General features: G+C 44.0%; 1 protein-coding gene across 6 annotated transcripts in view; it reads left to right on the top strand.

The window, feature by feature from the left end:
- Nucleotides 1–9010, top strand: part of LOC105005600 (syntaxin-1A) — a 152362-nt gene extending 143352 nt beyond the window's left edge. The window contains exons 8-10 of one of the 6 annotated variants that reach the window (XM_010867474.3): nucleotides 4005–4142; nucleotides 6086–6196; nucleotides 7579–9010. In XM_010867474.3, coding sequence (XP_010865776.1) covers nucleotides 4005–4142; nucleotides 6086–6196; nucleotides 7579–7662 — 333 coding nt within the window. In that variant the 3' untranslated portion in view covers nucleotides 7663–9010. The other 5 variants (XM_010870364.3, XM_020049346.2, XM_020049345.2 and 2 more) reach the window with 5 other exon arrangements.
- Nucleotides 9011–13595: the final 4585 nt, after the last annotated feature.

Raw genomic sequence — 13595 nt, 5'->3', positions numbered from 1 at the left:
GTTTATTGTACAACCCTATTTCCAAAAAAGTTGGGACTCTGCAAATTAAATGCAAATAAAGACAGAATGCAAAGATGTGCAAATCATTTATCCTTATACTTGTTTGAAAATAATACAAAGACAACCTATCAAATGTTGAAATTGAGAGATGTTATTATTTTTGGAATAGTACATGACCATATTGAATTTGATGCCAGTAACATGTTTCAAGAAAAGTTGGGACAGGGGAATGTTTACCACTGTGTTGCATCTCCTCTTCTACAATACTCTGTAAGCGTTTGGGAACTGAGGAACCCACTTGCAGTAGTTTTGAAAGTAAAATGTATTCCCATTCTTGCTTGATATAGGATTTTAGCTGCTCAACAGTTCGGTGTCTCCTTTGTCATGTTTTTTGTTTCATAATGTGTCAATTGTTTTCAATAAGGGACAGGTCTTGACTGGAGGCAAGCCAGTTCAGCACTCTTTTATTACAGAACCATGCTGTTGTAATACGTGCAGAATGTGGTTTGACATTGTCTTGCTGAAATAAGCAAGGCCTTCCCCTGAAAAAGACGTTGTCTGGATGGTAGCATAGGTTGCTCCAAAACCTGTATATATTGTTCAGCATTAATGGTGCCTTCACAAATGTGCAAGTCACCCATGCCATGTGCACTAATGCACCCCCACACCATCATAGATGCTTGTTTTTGAACTGTGCACTGATAAGAAGCCAGATGGTCTCTCTCCACTTTAGTCTGGAAAATGTGGTGTCCATGATTCCCAAAAATAATTTCACATTTTGATTCGTCAGAACACAGGACAGTTTACCACTTCACGTCAGTCCATCTTAAATGAGCTTGAGCCCAGAGAAGGCGGCAGCATTTCTGGATCTTGTTTTTATATGTTTTTTTCTTTGCATGGTACAGTTTTACCTTGCATATATGGGTGCAGCGACATTTTGTGTTCACAGACAACAGTTTTTGGAAGTGTTCCTGAGCCCATACAGTGATGCCCACTACAGAACCATGTCTGGTTTTAAATGCAGTGCCGTCTGAGGGCCCCAAGATCAAGGCCATTCAATATTGGTTTTCAGCCTTGTCCCTTGTGTACAGAGATTTCTCTGGATTCTCTGAATGTTTTAATGATATTTTGTACCGTAGATGATGAGATCCCAAAAGTCTTTGCATTTTTACATTGAGAAACGTTATTCTTAAATTGTTGCACTATTTGCCTGCGTAACCTTCCCCATCTTTACTTCTGAAAGACTCATCCTCTCTGAGATGTTGTTTTTATATCTAATCGTGTTACTGACCTGTTGCCAAGTAACCTAATTAGTTGTGAGATGTTCCACCAGTGTTTTGCCGGACCGCGTCAGCAGAGCCGACCAAGAAGAGCAAATGTCTCTTACTGAGTGAGTGCCTGACTGACTGAGTGACAACCCATTGTTACGCAGGGGACTGGGTTTCGATCCTTGCCGCGGCCCAGAAAAATCCCACATTAGGTTTTGTTCAGGATAGAGTAGAACTTTGAATAATATTGCGATGGACGAACTGCACCAGCGACAAACATATTGCTCTTGTTTTTTATTTACATAGCATAGTTCAAATGGTGTAGTGGTTAGCTATTCAACTGTTTATTTGTTTTCTAAAGAAATGAACCAGCCATGGAGTGATTTGAGTCATTGTTTTCATTATAGGTGCTGGCTAATATAGCTTTAACATGTTGAATGTAGTGTTATACCTGTTGTTGCGGGCACAGTGTAAACAACATTATACATCCAGGACAAACTAAGAGGCTTAAGCATTTTTTATTCTTAAAAAAGACTTTAATGACCCACTCAGTGTTCTTACTGTAGGTAGCTAAAATGTAAACTGGCTTCTTATGACAATTATTTTCTGACAGTTCAGAATTTAAAAGCATTTCATGGATTTTTTTTACTGGGAATAATACGAGGGATTGTATCTGGATAATGAAACAACTGAAGTAAGCCAATATACTCCTTTTCAGGTTAAATAAAGGCTAAAATGGGACCAGATTGTTTAAAGTCATAGTTTTTGTAGGTCCTAGCTTTGGGAGGATAAAAATGTATCAAACCGGAGCAGCCTCTGTAAGAAATGTAATTAATTACCATGAGGGCCGTTCTTAATTTGAGCCAATTCCTGCCGGAACAGGATCCAGCACCTCTCAGATTGTGCTCAGTTGTTTCCAGCACCTATATTCCACGGATCTGTGCTCTCCTCGCCATTATTTGTCTTTTTCCATCACTGTCTGTGCTTAGCACAGACAGTTATTTTACGTTATTTGAGCTACAGATGTGCTTCATTCCCGTTGATTTGTTCATGCTGCCGGAGTGAAAAGACGTGCTGAACAGAGCTATTCGTTCTGGTACCTCTGCCCACTGGATCCCTCTGGCACACGCCAGTGTTCCAGGACCTCTCAATTTACAATGAAGCACTGCATGAGGGTTTACCATACATAGACAGACAAAGCATGATTTGTCAAATAAACTGAGCTTGCTTCATGGCGTTTTTTATTGTTAAGTCCTACCCTGTGCAACAGTTGTTTTCTTTTTCCAGTTAAAAAGTATATTCAAAGATTCTAGTTAGTCCAGTCGGCGCATATTTTAATTTAAAACAAATGTGATCATCACTACTCACAAAAAATTGGGAATAATGCAAGAAACAATTTGTAGTTTCCAAGTTTGTCTCTCTCTAATTTGTGTGTGCAAATGTGTATATGTGTGTGTGCGTGTGTGTGTGTGTTGCTAGTTAGGGCTAGGATTCAGGAGACAGGTTTGGTGTAGTCATCAGAACAGCCTTTTGATAGATAGACCCTACAGTAAGGGTAAGTGATATGAAAATGTGAGACTTGATAACCAATTAATAAAACTTACATATAGTGATTTGAGTATTAGCATTATCAGTATAGGTTTATTGCATATTCTGTATTTTTGCCTAGTTAATAATATTATAACCAGTCAATAATCTAATAACGTCTTATATTATGTGCAAAAAGGTATTGTTTTTTCCTGAGAAAACAAGATACTGCTTATCACCAGTTTAATACCATCCCTGCGGTGAAGCATAGTGGCAGGAGCATCATGCTGTGGGGATGATTGTCAGTGGCAGGGAATGGGAGACTGGTCAGGACTAAGGGAAGGATGAATAGAGCGTTATACTGAAAGGTAATTAAAAACCTTTATCCAGAGCACACAGAAACTCAGACTGGGTTGAAGAGTCATCTTTCAGCACAGCCACCCTAAGGACATAGCCAAAGACAATGCTGGAATGACTGAGGGACAAGTCGGTTAATGTCCCAGCCTTAACACATTATGGAACCCCATTGAAAATCTGTTGTCAGTGACACTCCTCTGACAGAACATGAGAATCTGACACAGCTTATGAGAATGAACAAGAATAATGGGATGAATTGCCAAAGTCCCAGTGTGCAAAGATGGTAGAGGCATACCCATTAAGACTCAAAACTGTGATCAGTTCTACAAATTCTACCAAGTAGAATGGATCACAGTCTACAAACTGTGATAAATTCTACAACATACTGAATAAAGGGTTTGAATACTTACATACATGTACATGATATATTTTATTATTTAATTTTCAACAAATTGGCACACTGTTTTTTTTGCTTTGTGATTGAGATATTGTGTGTGTATATTGATCAATTATAAATTAAGTGTATAGCAGAACATTTGAAGAAAGTGAACCATTGTCTCCAGGGCGCATGTACTGCTGCCCTATGGGTTCAAATTCATCCCTTTTCTGTCAATAAAAGCATGAATTTCTGGATATACTGTGTATCTCAAATAGGAGATTTTGTGCGTTCTGTCTACACACTGCATGTTTTCTGACACTAGTAGAACCATACACACCAAGTCAAATTCTGGGTATGTGAAGATGTACCTCATTCTGAATTCTCTCATCCTTCTCTCATCACTGTCCCTCAACTCCTATCTCTCTCCCGTACTCGCTCACTCTGCCTCCCTCTGTCTCTCTGTGAACCGTCAGATCGTCATGGACTCCAACATCACCCAGCAGGCGATGAATGAGATCGAGACGCGGCACACAGAGATCATCAAGCTGGAGAACAGCATCCGCGAGCTGCACGACATGTTCATGGATATGGCCATGCTGGTGGAGAGCCAGGTGAGGCCTAAGGACACCACACCTCGCCGTGCCCCACCCCAAACTCCCTCATGTCCTCTGGGAATGGGTTTGGACAGGGGGCCGCTGAGTGTTCAACCAGTCTAACCAGAAGGGCCAGTATTTAGCATAGTTTCCATGGGCCACATGTTGTGTGTGTTGCGTGAGTCCAATAAGATGTCTGGGTGTGTCTTCCTCAGAACCACCTTTCCCCCTCTGGGCTTGTGAATAAATGGTCAGGACCTGGGCGGGTCTGTGTGTCTCTTGCAGTTCCGATTCAATTTAGTCCGCATTAGGTATGTTGATAATTTATTTTGCCTATAGCTTTTTATAGTCCCAAAGTTATTTTGGGATTATTAAGTCCTCAGAGCTGAGAGGGTGGTTTATCATACCTGCACAAACAACATTTTGTCATGAATTCGTTCTCATTATGTGGTCTTAACACTTGAACTATCTAACACCTTTTTACAGCTTACCTGAATGTTGAGGGTTTGAAGGATGTAGAAGGATACATTTAGATTCTTGCCTGGTACAATACAAGGCTCTGTGGGAATCGGGAGGCTTTGGTTGATGCAGGCAGATCATATGGCTAATAAGCACGCTCTATAAATGACACCATGTGATCAGTCTCTCTCTTCATGGTTACAGGACGGCGTAGGATGAATCCCTTGGGTTTGGGGTGGGATACTTTCACACAGCGCAGTGACAGGACAGTATTCTTGTGTGTCTGGATGCGTGAGTGCGTGAAAGATCATGCAAATAGGAGTCTTGTAATGAACGAGTGCCCATGAATAAATGATGAGACTACTGCTTGGTTAATTAATGAATTAATTAACGCATGGGGTCTACATCAGTCAGTCTGGGCTCAGTCTTCTTTCCAATGCCGTTTGTCTCCTCCACCGTTGTCCTTTCTGCCGTCTGTCTTTGCTTGTCCTCCCTCTGCCATTCTGTCCTTCCCTCCTTTCTCTCTCTCTTCTCTTTCCTTCTTGCCTATCGCGCCTTTTTTTCACCAGAACAGGCACAAGTACTCCTCAGAGAGTATTGACCTCCCATTAACTTCCCAAGGTAAATCACTCTTAATTACTCACCTATGTGTGTTTTGGGTATTGTGGGGTTTAATTGAGGATTTTAAAGATATTGAGGTTGGAAAGGCTGTTTACTGATTGCCGGAGTACAGCCAAATATTCACCATGAATAACTTGACCTGTTGCTGGAAGGGTCTGCAATCAAGAAGCAATTAAATAGAAGCTTGTATGTGTGCGCGTGCATGTATTCCAGCTGACCTACGTCAGTAGCTGTACGTGTTTGCTTATGCGCTGTATGCGGTAGAAGTTCATGCATTTCTTTTATCTGTTTGACACGTTTCTATAGTAGAATTTCTCATAATTCAGACAGTGTTAACCGCAAACAGTAATCCGTGTAAACATTGCCTTTAAAATCTGTGATGCTCATGACCCACTTTCGAGTTGAGTCCATGCCACTGCCATTCAGCTGTGTTTCCTGTGCGGTCCTGCAGGGGGAGCTGGTGAACAACATTGAGCAGAACGTCAGTAACACACAGGACTTTGTGGGACAGGCCAGGGACAACTACAAGGCCGCCGTCAGCATGAAGAAGGGCGGTCGAAGGGTGAGACGCGACACACAGTCTCAGGACATTCTCTGACGCGGCACTGTCTCTTCCTCTCTCTCCCTTTCTTCTCCTTCCCCTTTGTACGCTTCCCTCCCTTGAGTCCTACCACCGCTTTCCCTACGCTCTCTCTCTCTTTCTCCATCTCTATCTCTTGCTCTCTCTCTTTCTCCATCTCTATCTCTTGCTCTCTCTCTCCCCCTCTGTCACTCTCTCTTGCTCTCTCCGTCTCTCCACCTCCATCTCTTTCCTGCTCTCTCTCCCTCGCTCTACCTCCATCTCCCATCCCTCTGGCATCCCCCCCTCCCCCCTCTCTCAGGGGGAGATGATTGATCGTATTGAGTACAATGTGGAGCACTCTGTGGACTACGTGGAGAGGGCTGTGTCAGATACTAAGAAGGCTGTTAAATACCAGAGTAAAGCCCGCCGGGTGAGTCCCACGCGCAGCTGGAGCTGATGGTTGGGCCGCGTTGCATGGCATGCACTCGTACCCGTGTCTCCAGTTTAGGCAGTGACCTCGCTTTCTCTTGCCACGGTATCTCAGTGTATTGAAGCATGCCTTGTGAATGTGTTTCGCCATGCCTGTTGTGCGCCTCATTGTGCCCTTCAAAACCTGGGAATGAACACCCACCTATCTGTCTGTTCAAATTCATTTGTGAAATAATGAATAAACCTCCCTGTCCTGCCCTCTGGTGATTCGCTATCATCCTGTCTTTAGTCAGATGTGGTTTGGCTTGATTTGAGGGCTGACTGCTCTCTACTGGTTGTTAAAGACACTGCTTCCAGCCCTACCTGATTTCATCCATAACGACTTGTGGACTTGGTAACATAATGTTGTTGTAGGCATCACTAGAAACACACCCGGAGTGGCCACAGGATATTCTCATTCCTTTCCTTGCATCCTCTCAGTCTCCGACAGACTCTTTCCCACCTCTACATTCGTCTATGCTTCTCTCGTTCACTCGTCTCTCCCTTTCTCCCTCCGGTGCAGAAGATTATCCTGATAGGGGTTTGCCTGGCAGTCTCTCTGACCATCCTCATCATCTCTCTGGCCGTGGGGCTGAGTTAGGGAACCACAGGCATGAAGACATCCCTGAGGATGGGTGCCGCTCCGGGCTTCGAAAAGCCTCTTTAAGGCCTTCCCTGGAGGATGGCTTCATGTCTTCAATATTTCTCCAGCTCTCAATGATGATCAGCTTGCATCCACCCTGACTGAAGAGAAGTGTCAAAGACCAAAGACCCGAAGCTTATAGTTATGTTGGCTTATATCTCACGGACGAAATGGGTAACAATTCAAGTCCCACGTCCGAAGTTATACCCCCGAGTTGAGTTTTGGCCTTATCTGGATTACCACAGAACAAACAGGTTCCGCTGTTGAGGGTTCTGTTCACTTGTTTATGTTTGGTCATCATCCTTAATGGGGCGTAGGCGTGTTGCATGAGTGCCACGTGGCTTAAGGAATGTTATGCACGTCTGTTAGCATGTGAATGTATTGTGAAAAAGCAAATAGTTATCTATGGTATGGTATGATCAGCAGGTATCTCTACTTTGTTTTATTGTGTGCCATTTATAAACATGCCTTTGGTTTTTATAGAAAGCCCTATTCAAACTAACTGTGACCAAAAATGAATGGAAAAGTACTGTATGTGGACATAGCCCAACCTGACTGTTGCACTCCAGTGTTGATCTCTTAAGTGCTATGCTTTGTTGTCAATACATTTGTTATTTGATTGTCTTTAACACATTATCTTCTCTTCACACGCTGCCTGGGATGCTTTTCTTGTTGTTGTTCTTTTCTATAAAAAATTATAGAAGAAAATTATGATTGTTATTTGCTGTGTCATTCTTGGAATCGTTGTTGCTTCAACGATCGGAGGTTACCTAGGCATAGCCTGAGACACATACCAATGGTTATGTCAGGAGCCAAACACACACACACATACAGGTCCTAAAAGGGTCAATTTTCCTAAACACAACTTCCCGTGTTCCTCAGCACAAACCTCATTGTGATTAACTAAATGTGCACCGTGTTCAGGACAAGGATTGTTCCGCATGAGTTCCTATTTTGTAAATGTGTGGTTCTGCAGTGTTTAACTGAGTGTTGTCAAAGATTTTGAAATTGTTTCCAAAATGTAATTTTGAATGATGTAAGAAAATAATGCTATACATACTAACACATTCCAAACTTCCTTATGTTGAGACAGTTTTGATAAACTGATATAGAGTAACAACCCTGGATGTTACAGTCTACTCTTGCCATGGTTGTTTGATAATCAATTCATTGTGGTTACCGGGGATCTGACCTCTGCCAAAAAGCCCATTTCTTTCTTGACTGTAATTTCTTTACTGTCATCATATTGTAGATGACAAATGACCAACATTATATTACACATATTAAATATTTTGTGATATGTACTATAATAACACAATATTAATATGATAATATGCAATATTATATATTCTGAGAATGATTAGGTCCTTCAAGCTAGCCCCGATTTCTTTTCCCTGGACCTTTTTATTGGTTCAGTAACCCCTGATTACACTTGCATGGTTTGTTTCGAGGTATGTTGACGTTGTGTGTTATGTGGAAAACTAATATGGTGGTGGATTTGGTTCTCTGTAAAGATCGTCCCATGCAGCGCCTGGCAGGGAGTCAGTGTTTTAGCACCTGGTATTTTTATTGTCACTTTCTGTTCTGAAGTCTTAACGCTCATTTGAACTGTCACCATCACCATTTCCCATCATGCCTTAGCTACTGTACAATACTGCCTGCCGAGTCTGATACGTGTGCGTTTTTATGTGAATGTGTGTGTTGGGAAAGAGAATGAGAGCATTTGAATGTCTGAACCCAAAGTTCATTTAACTGAGGAATAGGCCTATATTACTGCCAATGAGTTCAAATATGCTGCTCAAATATTCAGTGGAGTCTAGACGGTCAGCCTTCATTTTATCCTGCTCTGTGACCCTGTTATTTTAGGTTCCTGTGGAGCTGCATTTCAGCTTTAGACATCAAGTCTGTTCTCTTACCGCGCTATTCCGTTCTGTCTGGTTTGTCACTGAGTCATTGCAAACATGGACTGATGCAATCCGAAATCTGACTGATGCAGCCAACAGAATGTTCTGGGGGGGGGCATCATGCATAAATGAACCACGACCGTGTTGCCTACTCAACTTGTTGCCTTTGTGTTGTGATTGTGTGCTTTGTTTTTGTTACTTTGGATTAAGTAAAGTTTATCTGGAAATACGTTTGTGTGATGGTTGACTTTTTGCTGATGTCTCAGGCCAAATAAAACGTGAATTGAGTCTAGGGTGGTCCAGCGATCTAAACCGTTACCTCAAGTGTGTATGTTCTGATGCAGCATGGGTCTGAATTCAGCAAACTCCTAAACTCCTTTTCTTGTCATCTCTTTCCAATAAAACAATACATGCTTTAACATTCAAGAGTTTCCTATCTGCCAGCACATCAACACAGCTTACAACCAGATTAACAATGCTTTTAGTCAGTTGCAGGTTTAATGACTGAGTCAGAGGGTAGGGTTACAGGTTCCAGACGCGGAGCATTTGTATGATATATTGGAAGGTTGACTGTTCCAGGCAAGGGCAAAGTAGAGTTGAAAAGCAGGCCATGTGTCAAAACCGGTAAGACAAAAGAGAGGCAACGGTACAAAGGGGAAAGCAAGCGGAGGTCAAAATGGCAAGGCAACAGGTCAAAATCCAAAGGCTAAGGTACAAAAATCACAGACCCAGGGAGATGTCGAGAATGTCCGAAGCTAAGATCTGAACACAGGAGATCTAAGTATTTGGGGTATTATAAGGAGTGCACTAAACAAAGGCTCAGTATGGTGGCAACAGACAAACAATACCTCACAAAGGAGTTACAAAACAGAACTGAACTTTATAGGAACTAATAGAGAGCAAATGAACAGAAACGTGAAACTCATCAGAACTAACACAGGGAAGAAGGCTATGTTCAAAAACAACATTGAAACAACGTTACAAAACGAAAACAAACAAGAACTAACACAGGCAACCCCAGACCTCACAGCAAGTAGATTTTTGACCAGCACATTTATCTGTGATGCACACGCTTTGAAGATGAATCGTCATAAAAAATCCCTACAAATACTTTGGAGCAACATGATTTTTGTCATTAAAACTGGTTCATTTAGTGTTGTTTAGTGTTGTTTTTTTTGTTTTTTTTGTTACTTTCAAATCACCTCAGAATTATGTTTTCCAGTGTGTCTGTGTACATAGAAACACCATTTTACTTCCAGCCAGTCAGGGGTTAAAAATTTAGCAGGTAGCCTACTGTAGCAGAGGTATTCAACTGTCTCCTCAGAACCCCCAGCCATTCCTTTTATTTAATCTTTTCCAGAGATGGCACACCTGATTAGACTATTCAGCTAATGAACAAGCCCTTGATAAGTGAATCTGATGTGCTTGCCCAGGGCTTCAACAAAATTATAAACCATCAGGGGTCTCAAAGGAGAGATTTGAATACTTCTGGCTTAGCAGTTGCTAGATTAAATTCAGAGCCAACAAAATGCTGGTCCCTCAGCAAGACAGTTGACATTCATTTCTCTTTTGCTGTAAATGAGAATGTGTTGTAAGCCAATTTTTATACAAAAATAAGAACAGAACTTTCTTATTTTTATTATCTACCTCATCTCATCTTATCCGGTATCGGGTCGCAGGGGAAGCAGCTCCAGCAGGGGACCCCAAACTTCCCTTTCCCGAGCCACATTTGCCAGCTCTGACTGGGGGATCCTTAGGCGTTCCCAGGCCCAGAAATATAATCTTTCCACCTAGTCCTGGGCCTACCCCGAGGTCTCCTCCCAGCTGGACATGCCTGGAAAACCTCCCTAGGGAGACGTCCTGGGGGCATCCTTACCAGATGCCCGAACCACCTCAACTGGCTCCTTTCGATGCAAAGGAGCAGCGGCTCTACCCCGAGTTCCTCATGGATGGCTGAGCTTCTCACCCTATCCCTAAGGGAGAAGCCAGCCACCCTTTTGAGAAAACCCATTCTTTCGGTCATGACCCAGCCTTCATGACCATAGGTGAGGGTAGGAACGAAAATTGACCGGTATATCGAGAGCTTTGCCTTCCGGCTCAGCTCTCTTTTTGTCACAACGGTGCGGTAAAGCGAATGCAATCCTCCAAATCCACAAAACACATGTAGACTGGATGGGATATTCCCAGACCCCCTCCAGGATTCTTGCAAGAGTAAAGAGCTGGTTGGTTTTTCCGCGACCAGGATGGAATCCGCATTGTTCCTCTTCAATCTGAGGTTCAACTATCTGCCAAACCCTCCTTTCCAGTACCTTTGAGTAGACTTTCCCAGGGAGGCTGAGAAGTGTGATACCCCTGTAATTGGCACACACCCTCTGGTCCCCCTTTTTGAACAGGTGAACCACCACCCCGGTCCGCCGCTCCTTAGGCACTTTCCCCGACTCCCACGCAATGTTGAAGAGGCATGTCATCCAAGACATCCCCACCACACCCAAAGCTTTCAACATTTCTGGATGGATCTCATCAATCCCCGGAGCTTTGCCACTGTGGAGTTGTTTGACTGCCTCAGTGACTTCTGCCATGGAGATTGACGATGCTTCCCCATCAGCCTCCAGCTCTGCCTCCACTATAGAGGGCATGTTAGTGGGATTTAGGAGTTCCTCAAAGTGTTCCTTCCATCGCCCAATTACCTTCTCAGTTGAGGTCAACAGTGTTCCATCCTTACGGTACACAGCTTGAATAGTTCCCCATTTTCCCCTCCTGAGGTGGCGGACAGTTTTCCAGAAACACCTTGGTGCAGACCGAAAGTTCTTCTCCATGGCTTTCCCAAACTCCTCCCACACCCACTGTTTTGCCTCTTTCACAGCAGAGGTCGCAGCCCTTTGGGTCTGTCAGTACACTGCAACCGTCTCTGGAGTCGGACGGCTTCCCTGACCACCAGTGTTCACCAGGGTGTTCGAGGGTTAACGCCCCTTGATGCACCTAAGACCTTCAGACCACAGCTCCCCGCCGCAGCTTCGGCAATGGAGGCTTTGAACATCGACCACTCAATGCCCCCATCCTCCACAGGGATGCCAGAAAAGCTCCGCCGGAGGTGTGAGTTGAAGATCTTTCGGACAGGGGCCTCCTCCAAACGTTCCCAGTTCATCCGCACTACCCGTTTGGGTTTTCCCGGTCTGTCCAGAGTCTTCCCCCACCCCCTGATTGGTTGACAGCTCCACCCCTATGTTTACCCGAGTGTCCAAAACATGCGGTCTCAGGTCTGATGACACGATCACAAAATCAATCATCGACCTTCAGCCTAGGGTGCTCTGGTAACACAACATGGTGTTCGTTATAGATAATCCATGACTAGCACAGAACTCTAACAAAAAACGACCACTCGAGTTCATATCAGGGAGGCCGTTCCTCCCTATCACGCCTCTCCAGGTGTCTCCATCATTGCCCACGTGTGCGTTGAAGTCCCCCAGCAGTATTATGGAGTCCCATACAGGACTCCATTCAGGGTCTCCAAGAAGGCCAAGTACTCCGAACTGCTGTTCGGGGCATATGCACAAACAACAGTCAGAGACTAGGCGTAGGGAGGCGACCCTCTCATCCACTGGGGTAAACTCCAACATAGCAGCAGCACCCCCCCCCCCCCCCGGCACCTCACACTCTGGGCAACTACAGAGAAAAATGAAGTCCATCCCCTATCCAGGAGCACAGTTCCATGTGTGTGGATGTAAGCCCCACCAGATCTAACTGATAGCGCTCCACCTCCCTCACAAGTTACAGCTCCTTCCCCCACAGAGAGGTGACGTTCCACCTCCCCAGAGCCAGCCCCTGCCGCATGGGTCAGCCCCTGCCGCATGGGTGCGCTGCCACCCATATGGCAGCGCACCCGCCCCCAGCAGTTCCTCCCATGAGTGGTGGGCCCATAGGATGGAGAGGGGGGTGCCACGTTGCTTTTTCGGGCTATGCCCAACCAGGCTCCGTGGCAAACCCGGCCACCAGGCGCTCGCCGGCGAGCCCTCCCTCTGGGCCTAGCTCCAGATGGGGGCCCCGGGCTTCCTCCGGGCAGGGTAACTCCTACTCTTCCTTGTTTGTGCATAGGGGTTTTTTGAACCAATCTTTGTCTGGCTCCTCCCCTGAGACCACTTTGCCATGGGCAACCCTACCAGGAGCTCTAAGGCCCGGGCAACACAGCCCTCAGGTTCATAGGAACACACAAACCTTTTTTTTTTTTTCTAGAAAATTTAAATTGAAGAATCACTACTGGTGTTTCACTGTACATTTGATTTTAAAACACTTTGTATCATACCACTTTGGGTTTACAGACCAGAAGGTAGTTTTAACATTTTGACCCACATTTGAAACCCTAATGTCCTGATTAAATGTACATATATATATATGAAATATATGATTGACAAATATCCTGTAGCTTACCTGAACCCTTACTAGAAAAACACCTTATGGTTACAACTGGTATGAAATTGTAACCATAATACGTTGGGTTAGACCAACAGTGAAAGTGGTTTTATTCTTCATATCCACCCTTCATTGATTCATTAACTTATCTAAAGTAGTATAAATGTTGATTGGAGTACTACATTGTTTTTGCCAGACCATGTAAGCAGAGTGAGTGAGCAACCGATTGTTAAATAGCGTAGTGATTAGAGACGCGGACTGCCATGTAGGCAACCAGTGTTCAATCCTCGCCACAGACAAAACAAATGAGGCATTAGGAATATGGTCCGGATAGACTAACATTATGCTGGCTACAAGCTTCAGTGGCTACATTATAGTAAGCCTAATGTACAACTGTTTACGGTTAT

This window comes from Esox lucius, chromosome 1 (assembly GCF_011004845.1).
Source record: "Esox lucius isolate fEsoLuc1 chromosome 1, fEsoLuc1.pri, whole genome shotgun sequence".
Lineage (NCBI taxonomy): Eukaryota > Metazoa > Chordata > Actinopteri > Esociformes > Esocidae > Esox > Esox lucius.
Note: the sequence above shows the minus strand (reverse complement) of the source record. Positions and strands in the feature narration are given on the sequence as shown.